Here is a 14921-nt window from a genome sequence, read left to right as displayed (position 1 = left end):
GTGAGTGGGAAGAAATGGGAACCACTGGTAACAACGGCAGAAGATTTGACTTAAAAATAACTCAGTATTTACCGTGGTGCAGTAAATTCTGTGAATATATATACACACCGTGGAAAAGTCTACTTTAAAAGGGTAGATGTTGGGGCTGAAGGGATGGTTCAGCGGTTAAGAGAACTTGATACTCTTGCCAAGAACCCCAGTTCGGTTCCCAACACCCATGTGGCAGCTCACAACCACCAATAACCAGTTCCAGAGGCTCTAATGCCTTCTTCTGACCTCCACGGGCCCTAGGCACACATGCGGTACACATAAGTCCATTCCGACGAACACCCATACACATAAAATAAAAATCAATAAATCTTTTTTTAAAGGCAAATACTATAGCATATGAACTATATTTAAACAAAACTGTTTTTTTTTTTAATTTAGAAAAAAGAGACATCCTGGCATAGCCCTGTCTTTTAACCTTCCAAGTGCCTGTCAGTGCATCCTCATTGGTCCGTTCTCCCCAGAAGCCAAAGGGAAAGCTATCTGGGAAATGTAGTCCCTATACACTGAGCAGAACAAAAGGAACAAGTGAGGGCTTGAAGCATTATGTTGCCATGGCAATTGTTTTTTAACTATTTAGTACAGAAGCAAAGCTAAGCCATTCCAAACTCCGTGCCAGGGACTGTCCCTCGCTGAACTGACTGCAGCCAGTGGCCAGAGATGAAAATGTACAGGTATCTTTCCTGGAAATGGAACATTCAGATATTTGCTCTAGAACTCAGTGGCCGCCTAACAAGCCCAGCATGGACTCTATGTTTGCTTTAAAACATAGACTAATTGGACTGAGGAGATGGCTCCGTGGATAAAAGAGTTTGCCTCACAAGGCATGAGGAACTGAGTTCAAATCCCCAGAACCTCCAACAAAAGGGAAGATGGCTGGCACCTGGAGTTGTCCTCCGACCTCCACACACGAGCAATGGCATGAAATTCCCATATTCATGCAGACGACTACACACAAACACACGTGTACACAAGTCATACACACACATACAACAATAAAATTAATAAAAATATTTTTTTTAATTTAAAACACGAATTACCAGTCTCCCTCTGGGGTAAATGGGGCATGGTAGTATGTGCCTACTCATCCCAGCACAAGGCGGGTGGAGGCAGGAGAACCAGATGTTCAAGGTCATCCTCAGCTATGTTGCAAGTGTGAAGCCAGCCTGGGCTAGATGACAAAGGAGACCCTGTCTCAAGAAATATAAATAAATAAAAATAAATAAATAAATAAAATAAGGTAAAGTTCTCTGTAGGGAGCCAGTTTGGATAATGGCTTAGGCCTGGTAAAGGCACAGATGCCGTCTCTGGTGGCAGAGAAAGCCAAGGGGTTACAGGCACTCTCGTATCTAGCATCTTTAAACACTAAAAGCAAACTCTTCAACTTTCACTTTGTGGTTTTGTCATTGAAGGCTCACGGGCCCATCCATGATGGCCAGACCCCTCAAGGGACCTTACACTAACTAGTTGTGCAGGCGGATGCTGGGACAGTCGCTGTTGTTCAAGTCCATGCTGCTCTGAAAAGAGTTACATTCAAAACAAAGAGAAGGACGAAGCCCATCTCTGATTCCTGAGCCTCATGGCACAGCCAGCCAGCCAGCTGGGCACCACAGATGGAAAAAGCCCCTAGCCGAGGCTCTACCAGGTGGTGCCAGGACCCTTCAGAATGTAAAGGACCCGTGATTCAGAGTCCTATGACCACTGAGTGGGGCTGTCACTCTGTCACTTTTTTTACCCTGTGGTCTCAGAAGACTCTAAGGGAGGGTTAAGGGAGGAGCAGGGGTGGGAGGGGCAAGGACGAGGGTGTCTTCTCTTACTACTTAAAAGGGGCTCAATACCACTTCCTCCCAGACAGGGGTAGCTGGAGACAGAGACACAAGTACAGCCTTCCTGTGTGACTTCAGCTGCCCAGAAAGCATCATGGACCTGGGTGAGTAAGCCTCCTCATGCGAGTAGAAAAACCAGATACTGGGCAATGAGTCTAGGGTGGGATTGGGTCCTGAGGGGAGCCGCCAGAGAAATCAGGGCAGTTGGTATGAACTGGCAGCTGCTCTCAGATAATGTCACCCTATTGCCCCCAGCCCCCGAGGATGTGCCTGCTCTTTCAGACCCGTCTGAAAGGGAGGGAACGGCGACAGATGCCAGGAGGAACAAGGGGAATAAAGTGGCATCTTCTAAAGCAGCAGGGAATAAAGAGTGTGGCTGGCTGACCTTGTTTGACCTGGATAGAACTTGTTCTCAGCTGGGAGTGATAGGTGACGTTCTCTGGCACCTCAGGACACCCTGCTCCCTGTCTGTGCCCACCTTTTCTCTCCTGTTAAACCAGGATTTGAATCCCCAACCCTGTGGAGTTTGATAAGAAAGAGTAAATTGGATGGGGCAGTGTTGTGTGTTGTGGGGTCATGCAAATCCAAATGCAAGCTGCAACCTCTGCCTCTCTTTCTCTTTGTCTCTCTGTCTCTCTCTCTCCCCTCCTACCCATCCCATTAGCTCAGTGCCTCTTGCAAGTTAAAGGACCAGTGACCAAGGGGGGAGGAGGAGGGAAGCGTTCAGCATAGAGAAGCCATAGCCAGACCTCTGAGCACAGCACCCACCACAGCCCAGCAGACAGACTGCTCCTCTCAGCATAGCCTCTGCAAAGTACTAGGGAAGTCCCAGGAGGCACAGAGTAGGTAGACCAGCCCCAGACTCCCCAGTTACGAATCATAAATCTCGGCTGCAGAGTCAGACCCCACTGAGGCTAAAAAGGCCAAGTTCCTAGAGGGTTCCGCTCATCAGCCAGTAAAGCACCATTGCGGCCTCAAAGCCACAAGGGGTTGACTTTAAAAAGTGAAGGTTCCCTGGTGCTGCCCTCACACCCCTCCCCACCACACCACAGCCAGCAGCACCTTTATCTCTGCCTCCCCTGCCCAGAATGCATTGCACACTGGGTCTGGACCCAGCTGTGGAAGGTATATATGGTGACCACCTCTGCTGGCTGGGAACTCAGGGGAAGCAGAGTTTTGTTTTTACGCCTCTGCCTCCCAGATGTTTCAGGGTATAGTTAGAAAACATTGATGAGATGAATGAGTGGAAGGATGGGTAGATGGATGAATGGATGATGGATGGATGGGTAGATGATTGATGGATGGAGATAGATAGATAGATAGATAGATAGATAGATAGATGATTGATGGATGGATGGATGATGAATGGGTGGGGATGGATAGATAGATAGATAGATAGATAGATAGATAGATAGATAGATAGATAGATGATGGATGGATGTTGAATGAATGGGGATGGATGGATGGATGGGTAGATGGGTAGATGGATAGATGGGTGGATGATTGACGGATGGATGATGGATGGATGGAATCAATCACTCTAAGTAGGTTTTAGATTTTGATTATCTGTCTACTCCAGCTTGTTCTGCCACCAGCCTGTTTCTATGCCTACTCCCCAGGTATCTACCTCCACCAGTCATTGTCCCAGGGTGCTCACACTGTCCACCTTCTCCACCTTCCCTATATTAACTTCTAAGAAGCAGCTCCCAGGATAGAGGGAAGGCTCTGAATTTATAGCACTTGCTAATTTCCATGGTGTAAATTCTCCCATCCCAGTTGATCCATTCAAGGTTCAAATGTTTAACACAAACGGGGGATGGACACCAGCCTTCCTGGCAATGGGACATGATAGAGTGCCTCTCCCAGACTAGATTTGGGGATGCTAGACGCATGGCTTTGGTACAGGGGGCGGGGAAACCTCTGGTCCTGGAAGAAGGGGTTGGCTTGCTTTTTCACTCATCTCAAAAGCACCCCAACTGCTAACCCTGAACTGCTGGTGTGAGGGGAAACTGCCCAGAACCTTTGCTCAAAACAGGCTCCGGGCCGTTGGAAGGGCGGGTGGGCCACAAAGAATCTGTTTTTCACTCCCCGTCTGCCCAGCAGAGACAAGAAGTGTGTGAGGAGGCCGGGTTTCTGTTATACAAAATGAAAAACTCCAAACCGGGGCTCTTTCGTGATTTGAATGAGCAGCCTTTGAGGTGCCCTCCCCACCTTCAAGAAATGGGGCCACAGATCTCAGCACAACTTCTCAAAAGCAGAGATAAGAAAAACGAACCCATGAGAGACTTGTGTCTCACCACTGATCCACAGATGGTGGCAGAAGGGGATTCAGGGTCAGCCCCTCCCGGCCCTTCAGAAGCCTGGCTGTGGAGAACAACACGGTAGCCCAGGGTAGCTAGGAGAAAACATTCCCCTTTCATGGGTTTTCTCTTCCAGTCACTGTGTCATTCAGCGAGAATTTTATGAATAGCCAGTCTGGTGGGGAGATAACATATATGTCAACATGCTCCAGCACTCCCTAGGGTATGAGGACAAGACTGAAAAACAAAACTGTGAGTGCGGATCAGGGACGCATCTACGCTGTGTTTGGGAAGAGCGTGTAGAAGTTGGGTCAGGATGTGGCAGGGACTTCAGACTCTATGGCCATCGGAAGTCAACAAGGCAAATGAGGGACCAGAGAGTCGGCTCGGTCAGGAAGCTGATTGCCACACAAGCACGAGGTCCTGAGTTCGGCGCCTCAGAACCTATGTTTAAAAGCTGGTCATAGCAATGCCAGCCCTAGGGAGGCAGAGACTGTGGATCCCTAGGGCACTGGCAAACTCCAGGTTCAGTGAGAGACCCTGTCTCCAAAAAAAAAAAAAAAAAAGGTGGTGAGAAAGTAAGGAAGACCCCTGATGACCTCTGACCTCCATATGGTCACACACCCCACACACACCTTGGACTCCTCATTCAGCTCTGGTGAAGGCCATAGAGGGACAAGAAGGAGGAAAAGGCACAGGCCAAAGGGAGTGGGGGAAAGTGGGTGTGTCAAAAAAGGAAGCCAGACTGGGATAATCCTTACAGCTCTGTGTGACAGCATCAGGGGGTCCATACATCATCCTAAAAAGAATGGGAGCCAGCAAAGAGTTCTTTTTCCCCCTCTTTCCAAAGAGATGGGTAAACAGATGAAATGTATGTTTTGGAAAGAGTGAGGAACAGCAAGGCCTTGGATCAGGACAGAGAAGGGACCCGGCTTCAAGAGACGAAGGTGTAGAAGCAACAGAAATGGGCAGCTGGTGGCAGTGACAATACAGAGGGCAAGAATTGCCTTGGCCTGTGGAGGACCATCAGGAATGTCACATGACTCTGTCGTGAGAACCCAGGCTAGGAGTCTCACTCACATCTCTGATCTACATTTTCGTAGCTGTGTGGCTCAGTAATGCAGCTTAACCTCTCTGGGCCTCTGTTCTCTAGAATGTAAAAGGAGTACAGTTAGTAGCTTCCAAGATCTTTTGAGGGGAAGAAACATAGCAAGAGCGGGTAGGAGTGTGGTTTCCACAGCTAGACGGCCTGCTGGGTGACCCTGGGGAAGCCTTGTGCTTCTGGTTCCTCACGTGAGAACCTCCCAGGGTATCCATAAACGGACGAGGCGAGGGCACCCGTATGTGGACAGCGCGATGAGAACCCAGTGAGTGCCAACTGTATCACTGATGAAAGATCTGGTACCCTACTGACAAGCTCCCAGCAGCTTTCACATCCCTACCTCCCATCTGCTCTCTGGATCCCTTAACGCTTCCCTGCTTCTGCCTCCTCCCTCTCCCATGTCCCTACATACCATGGCTGAGAAGGTCCAGAGAGGACAATGTCTGAGGTGTCTCTGGAGCCCGATGGTGGGCAGCCAGGGTTTCCTGGGCAGTCTGGGGGGACTTGGAAAGTAAACAGGTGGGGGTTTTAGGGCCGGAGGGGGAGACGGTTTCCCAGGGTGGGGGGGGGGGGGGTCAGGCTGGAGTGCTAGGGAATTTTTCTTTCATCATACTCATTCTGCAAACCCGAGAACTCAGGAAACACCCAGCCCCTCAGTCCGTGGCTCCTCAAGCCTGACATTCCCAACCACTGCCCAAGAGCCGAGTTGCCTTATGACTGATGACAGGTAGGAGCCTTGTGACTCACTGCCACTGACCAGGTCCTTCTGACATCACACATGCGAATTCCCCCAAGTTCCCCTGGTGAACTGCCTCCAAAAGGGCCTGTCCTAGATCTACAGCACCCTGAGACTCACCAACCCCTCGCCCCTACCCCATATCCAGCATCCCTGGAATGAGAAGGCAATGTTAATCACACGCCCTAGAGCCCCTCCCCACAGTGGCTGCCAACGGACCAGGACAGGACCCAGGAGATGGGGCAGACAGAGTAAAACAGAGAAACAGTTCTTGTCCCCCCTAGGGAGTTCTTGCTCTCACTGACAGTCAGATTGAGCTTTCCCTGCAATAACCGAAAGACGTTGACGTGTTGAAAGAAACCTCGAACGCGCAAACACCGAAATGAGTCAGGGGAGGGAGGGCTGTGCATCAGACCCTGAAGAGAGTGTGGTTAAGCATGAACACGTGGCCTTGAGCACGGGGGCTCAAGGGGTAATTCAGTTAGAAAGGAGGAGGAGGAGAGAGGACCTGAGAGGCCACGTGGTGATGTTCCCACTCCCGGCTGCAAACGATCTGGGACAAGCCGAGAACAAGGGGACACTGGCTGGCTGTCCCCAGAAAAAGGTGGAGCTAGGGAGGCGAGGACTTGGAGGAGATGGTTGGAGGCTTGAGCACTGGGCTAAGCATAAGGATCTCTCCATCTTTAGAGCGAGGAAGAACTCTTGGAGATTTAGCAAGGAGGCACCGTGGGGAGAGACCACAGAGCTATGCTTTAGTAAGACGTGTCTACGTAGCATGAAGGAAGATGTGCGGGTGGGAAGAACACTCATCTGGTGACCTGATGCCCTCCCTGCTGGTACTGAGAGTAGCCAAGTTTAAAATCCCCAGTCCCGGCAGTCTCCGTCTAGAGCACATGGAGGTGTCCTGTAGCTCAAACTCCAGCAGGTGGTGCTATGGCCAAGGACACATAACCTCTGGGTTTCTGCAGCTTCCCCGACCTCCAGAGGGCCCCCAGCCTCCTGAAGATGCCTGGAACAAAGTCTCTGGTTTGGCCTAGGTGACATACACGCGTCCCATCACAGAGACTGACTCTCCTGTGGATCTGAGGAACTGGGATTCGGGGGCTAGAGAAGGGTCTCAAAGGCGAAAATGGGTGGATAAGATAAAACCGCTTTGCCAGTTGTCTTCTTGCTTAGAAGGACACACAACCCAGGCTTGCCCAAGGCTCAGCCTTAAGCAGAATGAGGAGCTGTCCACAGCACAAACAACTTGTTCTAGCCAAGGGTCCCTGTCTACAGGGCATTCGAAGACAAGTTAAAAGAGGGCAAACAAGTCAGCTCCCTTGGGACATTTGTAAGGCTTCACAGGCGGCTGTCCACGCATCTGGACACCAAGAAATGCTCCCAGACCAGTGGATCCTGTCACCAGGGCAGAGCTGGACATGTGTGCATACACCCTGAACACCCCGGAGCCCTGCCTCCTCTTCCTGCTTCCTGTGGAATGGGAAAAGGGGGTGCTCAGGCCCCTGTGTGAAGCCAGCAGTCTTGAGGGGCTGTTGGGGTACAATGGATTCTGCAAACCAGCAACAGTCTGGCTGGGCCAAGGCGGGAGGGGGGAGGGGGGAGCTGTTCTGCTTCTTTCCCAGACCTGGGAGTGGAGGAGGAAGGGAGGGAGGTGAAGACAGGGATGCTGGGCAGCAGGCCAGGTGTTCAAACGCACAATCTGGTTCTGATGTTCTCTTTCAGCAAATGCGATGCCTGGAGCCTGGGATGAAAGTTCCCAACGGTACCCCCCCCCCCAATCCCCCGCTTTCCTTAATAACAGAGCCTTGTCTCTGCCAGGCAATAACATCACCTCCTTTGTCTCCTACAGGCAAGCCCATGAAAAACGTGCTGGTGGTGGCTCTCCTTGTCATATTCCAGGTGAGGTTTCCTGCCAGGGGAAGCGCACTCTCTTCCCTCCTCCACGTCCCCTCTCCAGCCAGGACTTCTGGTTCCCTAGAAGGGAAGGAATGGCCCAGACACAGCCCACCTGTCATTTATTAAGCTGACTGCCACCTCTCTCCTGGGGTTTGGGGGTTGGGGCAGACATTCTCTGGACTTCCTTTGTCCCCACTTAAATTAAACTCAGGGGGAAGTGACCTACCCACACCTCCATCGCTTCACCTCCCACCTTCCCACCCAGGAGACAGAGATGCAGTTTCTGAGTTCTTAGAGAGAATCGCGCTGCGCAACACAGTGCTCGGAAGGGGCCTGTTTTGCACATAGGCATGTGTCCGTCTGTGAGCTGGGAAAATGGTTCCTCTCCAGTCACCCAAAGTTGTCTCCTCTTGCCTTTCAGTCCAAGGTTCTCCTTGTAACCTCATTCTGTGTGTTCTTTCCTAAAAGAGAAGGCCATCTGGCCTGCCCGTGGGGAGGGGGCGGGAGAAAGTGGCGCCTGGACCCTGTAGAGAGGACGGGAACACGTATAGAGGTCTGAATTCTGCATAGCAGAGAGCCTGTTTCACAGTGCTCCATTCTCTTGCCCAACCAGGAGGCAGAAGGTGCCCCAGCAAGCACCAAGTCAGACAAACTGTAACTCCCAGAGTCAAGTTTCCTCCGTTTGGGTGGGAGCTCTCTGGAGGTGGAGGGGGTGACCAAGGCCAGTCTGGAGAAGTAATGCTTCAGAATTTGACTCTCCCCCAGGTCCGGAGGCCAGAAGGGCAGCTTTCCAGGAGCTCAGGCCAGGGGCAGGCCCCACGCTGGGCACTGTTCCCCAAACCCCATCTTAGAGGCCCCCTGGAGCTTGGGCTGTAGCCCTGAGCCTGGCCCCTTCCCCATCACTGCTCCCTCCCCTCCTGTACTGCTGGCTGGAAGGCCAGGGAAGGGTGAAGACATCTGTGGCTGGTTTTTGTCTTTCACTTGGGGGAAGGGGGGTTCAGACAGGGCCGGATGTGGTGGGACTGTGGGCTGCAGAGGCGGCAAGCCTAGGGGGAGGGTGTGGAGGAGGAGCAAGGGGAGGGGGAGAGAACAAGACTGGGGGGCGGAGGAGCACACTTCTTAGAAGCTGGGAGTTCTGTCCTCCGAGGGGTCTAGAAGTCCCTTAATCCACAGGCCTCAGACCCAAGGCCTTGGACCCATTCATGAGGGGCTAAACGCAGCTAACTTCTCCCGCCCCCCCCCCAGGGGGGGTTACAGTCACACCTGGACCAGGGAAAGAACGTTGCTGCAGACTTTTCTTCCCAAGTTAGCAATGCCCAAAGAAAAGGCGCCCGAACGCCACTTTGTCCTCCCTCCGTCGCCAGTAAAGGTACAATCTGTGGGTTCCCACTGAGTGGTTAAAAGTCACTTACCCAGTGAAGGAACCATGAGCTTTCCAAAATAGGTCTTCAACCCACTCCCCTTCATCTACCGCGGTCCATCTTTATCACACATAGGCATGCACACACGCGCACGCACACATACACACACACACAGCAGGCACCCTCCATTGATAAAAATCACAGCAGATGCTGAACCTTCCCCCACACACCCTGCAGCCTTGCAAAAGGGCTAAAAAAAGCCCAGAACAGCTGAGCCCTGCTGATTGGGATCTGTCGGAAGTCAGGCAAAGAGGGGTGGGGAGAGGGTGGAGAGGGTGGAAACACAGAGGGAGAGTGGGAGAAGAGAGAGCTTCCTTCCAGGGGCTTGAGCACCCATAGGAAGGGCATTGCAGGAGCCCTGCCCCGGAGGCTCGACCATCCAGTGGTACACACGTGCATCTACTACCTGAGTGTAGTGGGCACCATGGAGCCATGGAAATCTCCATGTCTCCTACCAATGGTCCACAGTCACCACAGTAGTGGTCCATCAACTGAAATCTAGTCCTACCCAGAAACTTTGATCTTCTCTTCTTGCTCCAGACCTTACTCAACCTTGACCCTAACAGGTTTTGCCCCCACCAAACCCCAGTAGACCCCAAAACTCTAGACTCTCTCCAGTCCTTCAACAGTAATTGTGAGACTGGGTGTCCCAAGAGTTGGCAAAAATCAAATCGTGTCTACTGATGAGTAGAAACCTAGACTTCAGGTCCTGCCTCAGTCTACCCAGGCAAGATGTGCAATTTAACAAGACCCCCTCCTTAGGGAATTCACGTGCACACTAAACTCATTATTTAGATTTATTTTATGTGTGCAAATGTTTTGCCTGCATGCATATTAAGCGCACCACACGTATACGGGCTGTCTGGGGGGGGGGGTCAGAAGCGGGCATCCGATCCTGTGGAACCGGGGTCACAAACAGTTGTGAGGTCTGGGAACGAAACCAGACTTCTCTACAAAAGCATCTACCACACGGTCTTAAGCACTGAGCCACATCTCCAGCCCCACACGCTGGTGCCTAAAAAGCAGTGATTTCAGATCAAAGACTTACTCAGAGTTCGAGGGGCAAATATAGATTCCTGGGCCCTGCCTTCTGAGATGCTGGCTCCATGGGGCTAAGGTCTGAGAATTTCCAAGAAGTAGCAAGTCCGTGATAGAAGCACCATCCTAGGCTGAGTCCCAAAGCAGATCCTAGGCGGCTAGCTAAGCGGGTGTCTCTTCCCCTGCAGGTGTGCTTCTGCCAAGACGAAGTCACAGATGACTACATTGTTGAGAACACCACAGTGGACTATACCCTGTATGAGTCGGTGTGCTTCAAGAAAGACGTGCGGAACTTTAAGGCCTGGTTCCTCCCTATCATGTATTCGGTCATTTGCTTCGTGGGCCTGATGGGCAATGGGCTGGTGGTGTTGACCTACATCTATTTCAAGAGGCTCAAGACCATGACGGACACCTACCTGCTCAACCTGGCAGTAGCCGACATCCTCTTCCTCCTCATCCTCCCCTTCTGGGCCTATAGCGCAGCCAAGTCCTGGATCTTTGGGGTCTACCTGTGCAAGTGTATCTTTGGCATCTATAAAGTGAGCTTCTTCAGCGGCATGCTTTTGCTCCTCTGCATCAGCATCGACCGCTACGTGGCCATCGTCCAGGCCGTGTCAGCCCACCGCCACCGCGCCCGCGTGCTTCTCATCAGCAAACTGTCGTGCGTTTTTATCTGGATGCTGGCCCTATTGCTTTCCACCCCGGAACTGCTCTACAGCGGCCTCCAGAAGAGCTACAGCGAGGACACGTGGAGATGCTCGCTCATCACTGACCACGTGGAGGCCTTGATCACCATCCAAGTGGCCCAGATGGTCATCGGCTTTTTAGTGCCTCTGCTGGCCATGAGCTTCTGCTACCTCGTCATCATCCGCACCCTGCTCCAGGCACGAAACTTCGAGCGGAACAAGGCCATCAAGGTGATCATTGCTGTTGTGGTGGTATTCATTGTCTTCCAGGCGCCCTACAATGGAGTGGTCCTGGCCCAGACGGTGGCCAATTTCAACATCACCAACAGCAGCTGTGAACTCAGCAAGCAGCTCAACATCGCCTATGACGTCACCTACAGCCTGGCCTGTGTCCGCTGCTGCGTCAACCCTTTCTTGTATGCCTTCATCGGGGTCAAGTTCCGCAGCGACCTCTTTAAGCTCTTCAAGGACCTGGGCTGCCTCAGCCAGGAGCAGCTCCGGCAGTGGTCTTCCTGCAGGCACGTGCGACATGCTTCCATGAGCATGGAGGCCGAGACCACCACCACCTTCTCCCCATAAGGGCTCCCCTGCTCGGACCACGAGGAACTCTCCCAGGGGCCCTACAGTGGGGACTGGGAGCATATGCAAGGAATCAGGACCCACCAAAGAGCTGCTGAGGGAAGAGCAGGTCTGGCCAGTCAGGTTGACCTCGGGGCCAAAGAAACCGCTACCCATGCTACCTCAACCAAGGCTGGAAGAGACTCTGCTGAGAAATGATTACCCAAACCAGGACAGCTGTCCCCAAACTGACAGACGAAAGTAAGATTTGAGAGGCCATCGTACCTTCTGGAGTGAAGGGTGTGGGGCTGGTGGACATCCCCGTGGTGGGAATGGACTGGTGAGACCTCTGCAGGAACCCTCTTCTAGCCTAGCAAGAAGTCCTGTGGTTTCAAGGACAAAGGTCACATATTCCAGAAACTCAGGTTTTGTCCCCCAAAGCCAAGCTGAAGGAATCACTTCCTGGCTTGAGGAAGGAAGGGGAGCCCATGGACTGACTGGTCTAATTAACTCTGACTTAGCTCCCTTCTTCCATCCTCCTTCTCCACGGTCACCAAGCCAACAAGAGATGGTGGTCTCCATGCTCCCTCAGAACACTGCTGCCCCTCCCCTCTGCCCCTCCTCAGTTCTCCCCAGGGAGGGAGCGGTGTTTCCTGCCTGCCAGGCTGCATCATCAGCCTGAACGCAGTCCCAGCTGGGGCTCTGGATGACCACGGACAAGTGGTCAGGCCTCTCCTCTCGGGTGGGAGGAAAAAGCTGGGAGAAGGGTCAGGGGCAAGAAGGAAGGTGGCCCTGCTGGCTGACAAAGGCCAGCAAGCTGCTTCTTTATTCTCTGTCAGCAACAGAAACCTCTCCTCATGTTCTGCTTTCGATTTATAAGAGCACACATTTTACTCAGACACAAATAAAAATTTCCCTTGAGGAAACAGCAACTTTAAAAGACGGAGGGGGGGGGAATTCTTTGGTAAAGGGCAAGGGAGTGAGCTCTTTGGTAATCCCCACACTCCACCTGATGGCTCTCGCTCACTTGCTCCCGCTCTGCACACCCCTCCTCCGCAGCCTTCCTTTCTCAGCTCTCAGAAACATGAGGTCGCTGAGTGCCTCCAGAGAGAGGAGCCCAGGAGCCACGAGAGAAGGAAGGAGACTGGAGGGCAGGATGTTCATTTCGCGGGAGCCCAGGGCCGTGCAGGCAGCCATGCACATGGGAGACCACTCTGAGCAGAGAACGGAAAGGCCAGGTTATGCCGGGAGCGTCTGTGCCAGGGGACCTTAGTGGACCCCAGCCGCGTTTGCACCCTGGTGTGTTTGCTGTTCCACCAGCCGGGAGCAGCCCTGGTCCTTGTTGGGCAGCCTTCAGACCTCCACAAACCCCTCTGAGAACTCGCGTTTGGTGGGACGCTAAGAGGTCACGGTGGTGTTCTAGAGTAAGGGGCTAGGATGAGACAGGAGGCACAGGCTGGGTGGGACTCCTCCCTGGGTGCTGGAGAGTCCTCTTTTCTGGCCTCGAGTAACAGTGGTCCTCTGTAGCGCATGTCTTAGTCCGTTCCTGTTGCTATAACAAAATACCACAGTCGGGGAAACTTATAAACAATAGAAATCTCTTCTCACAGTTCTAGAAGTGAGACGGAGAGCATCAAGCCCACGCTAGTTCTCTCAAGCCCTTTTCTAAGGCATTAGCCCCACTCCTGAAGGGCGGAACCCTCCTGACCAGTCCGTTATCCCCCAAGGGCTCCAGTACCATCAGTACTGGCTCAGGTTCCAGCATGGGGCTGTTGGAGGGACATCTCCATTCAAAAGACAGCAGTGTAGGGATCCTTGTGGAAAGCAGAGGGAGAGGACCTGACTCTGTCCACCCTCACCCCACCCCGCCACAGCCCAAGTGTCCCTGACATTGTTCCCCAGAGTCCAACTGTGTCCCTACCTTCCCCAAGCCATAGAGGTTAGTCCAACCTACAATGCCCAGGAAAGTGTTTGAAGGCACCCTAAGCCCTCTGAGCCTGGAGGCAGGGTGCAGATGAGGCATGAAGGAGAGAGAGGCCAGCCAGTCACACAGAGATATGATTCCAATTTCCCCTAAGCCCAAAGAAAATGGGGCCCGCCCCGTAAGGATGCCCATTCTCTAATCTTGGAACCACAAGCACACCCATTCCCCTCCTCCACAGGATGCAGGGGGCTAGGAGGATTTTAACACACTTCGTCAGGTCTGGAACTGAGCAGAACTGGGAGGAACGGGACTAGTACGAGGCACAAGCGAGCGCAGCCAGCGGGCAGCGGCTTTCGGGATGATGGGTACTGAATATTAAAAGGTACAGCTGCGACTGTGTGACCACAGGCATTGTGGCAGGAGGATGGTGCCACTGAATGCGTACGTCCCCAAGGGGCACCTGCCAGAGTGTGTGGGGGGGTGTGTATCCTAATGAGATTACAGATGGGAAAACAGCCCTCAATTCCTACAGGGGAGGAATGTAACCGAGCGGTCATGGAAAAGGAAGCTGGGCCAACCACACAAACACGCCACCCTGGCTTCAAATACATTTTTCTAGTATAACTGGACGTCTCCAAATATTTACAGAAACAACAAAACCCCCAGCAATGTTAATTCCCCAAACTGCTGTGTCTCCGAAGTTCTAACCTCAGCCCTAAGCTGGCTTGACCACGGAGGCCTGGCCTGATGCACTCTTGTGCCTATCTTGAACTGAAGGGTGTCCTCCAGAAGAGAAGAGAAGGACACCCAGGGAGCCCACCTGGGTCTTCTTTCCCATTCTCCCTTCTCATCTGCTTGGTACGACAACACCCTCTCCCTAAGCTTGCACCTCCTTGCCATCATCCTAGAATTGCCCACAGACCCCTTCGCTTCTTCAACACTCCCCTGTTACACACACACACACACACACACACACACACACACACACCAGTCCCCATCCATATCCTCCCTGGCTGTACTCATAGGTCAAATCTCAGACATTCCCAGGCCACGGAGCTGCCCTTCCTGCTGGAAGGTACCACCCCGCTCGTCTCACAGGTTCAGCAGACTGCCAGAGACCTCAGGGCGCAGGGGCTGGCCCCTGTCATTCTCTAGATGGAGGAAAGAGCTGACTCACCCAGAGGGACCCAGCGATGAGGGGAGGTTGCTTAAGCTGGCTGTGGAGCCTGAGGGTCTGGCAGGGTTGCCAAAGGGGATGCAGAACAGAGGTTCTGGAGCCCAGCCGGCCCTGAATCTCAACTCTGCTGCTCCCCAGCTGTGTGACCTTCAGCTGTTGCTCAACCGCTCTGAGTCTCAGATTTCTCCATTGCAAAACACGGACGA

General features: G+C 52.7%; 1 protein-coding gene across 1 annotated transcript; it reads left to right on the top strand.

Moving 5' to 3' along the window:
* The first annotated feature begins 1931 nt into the window (after positions 1-1931).
* Ccr7 (C-C motif chemokine receptor 7) lies at positions 1932-12535 on the top strand. The gene is made up of 3 exons (XM_041644053.1): positions 1932-1978; positions 7865-7914; positions 10559-12535. The coding sequence occupies exons 1-3, from the start codon at positions 1969-1971 to the stop codon at positions 11633-11635; spliced, it is 1137 nt and encodes a 378-aa protein (XP_041499987.1). The 5' UTR covers positions 1932-1968; the 3' UTR covers positions 11636-12535.
* The last annotated feature ends 2386 nt before the right edge of the window (positions 12536-14921 follow it).

This window comes from Microtus oregoni, unplaced genomic scaffold (assembly GCF_018167655.1).
Source record: "Microtus oregoni isolate MIOR12 unplaced genomic scaffold, Mior012 000091F_ref0000469, whole genome shotgun sequence".
In the NCBI taxonomy this organism is placed as follows: Eukaryota; Metazoa; Chordata; class Mammalia; order Rodentia; family Cricetidae; genus Microtus; species Microtus oregoni.
The sequence above is the reverse complement of the archived record's forward strand: the minus strand, read 5'-3'. Positions and strand labels throughout refer to the sequence as shown.

Bases quoted from the DNA above. Each gene is read 5' to 3' on its own strand.
- Ccr7 (XM_041644053.1), top strand. The intron at 7,915-10,558 runs GTGAGGTTTCCT...CTTCCCCTGCAG, and splicing joins CTCTCCTTGTCATATTCCAG to GTGTGCTTCTGCCAAGACGA.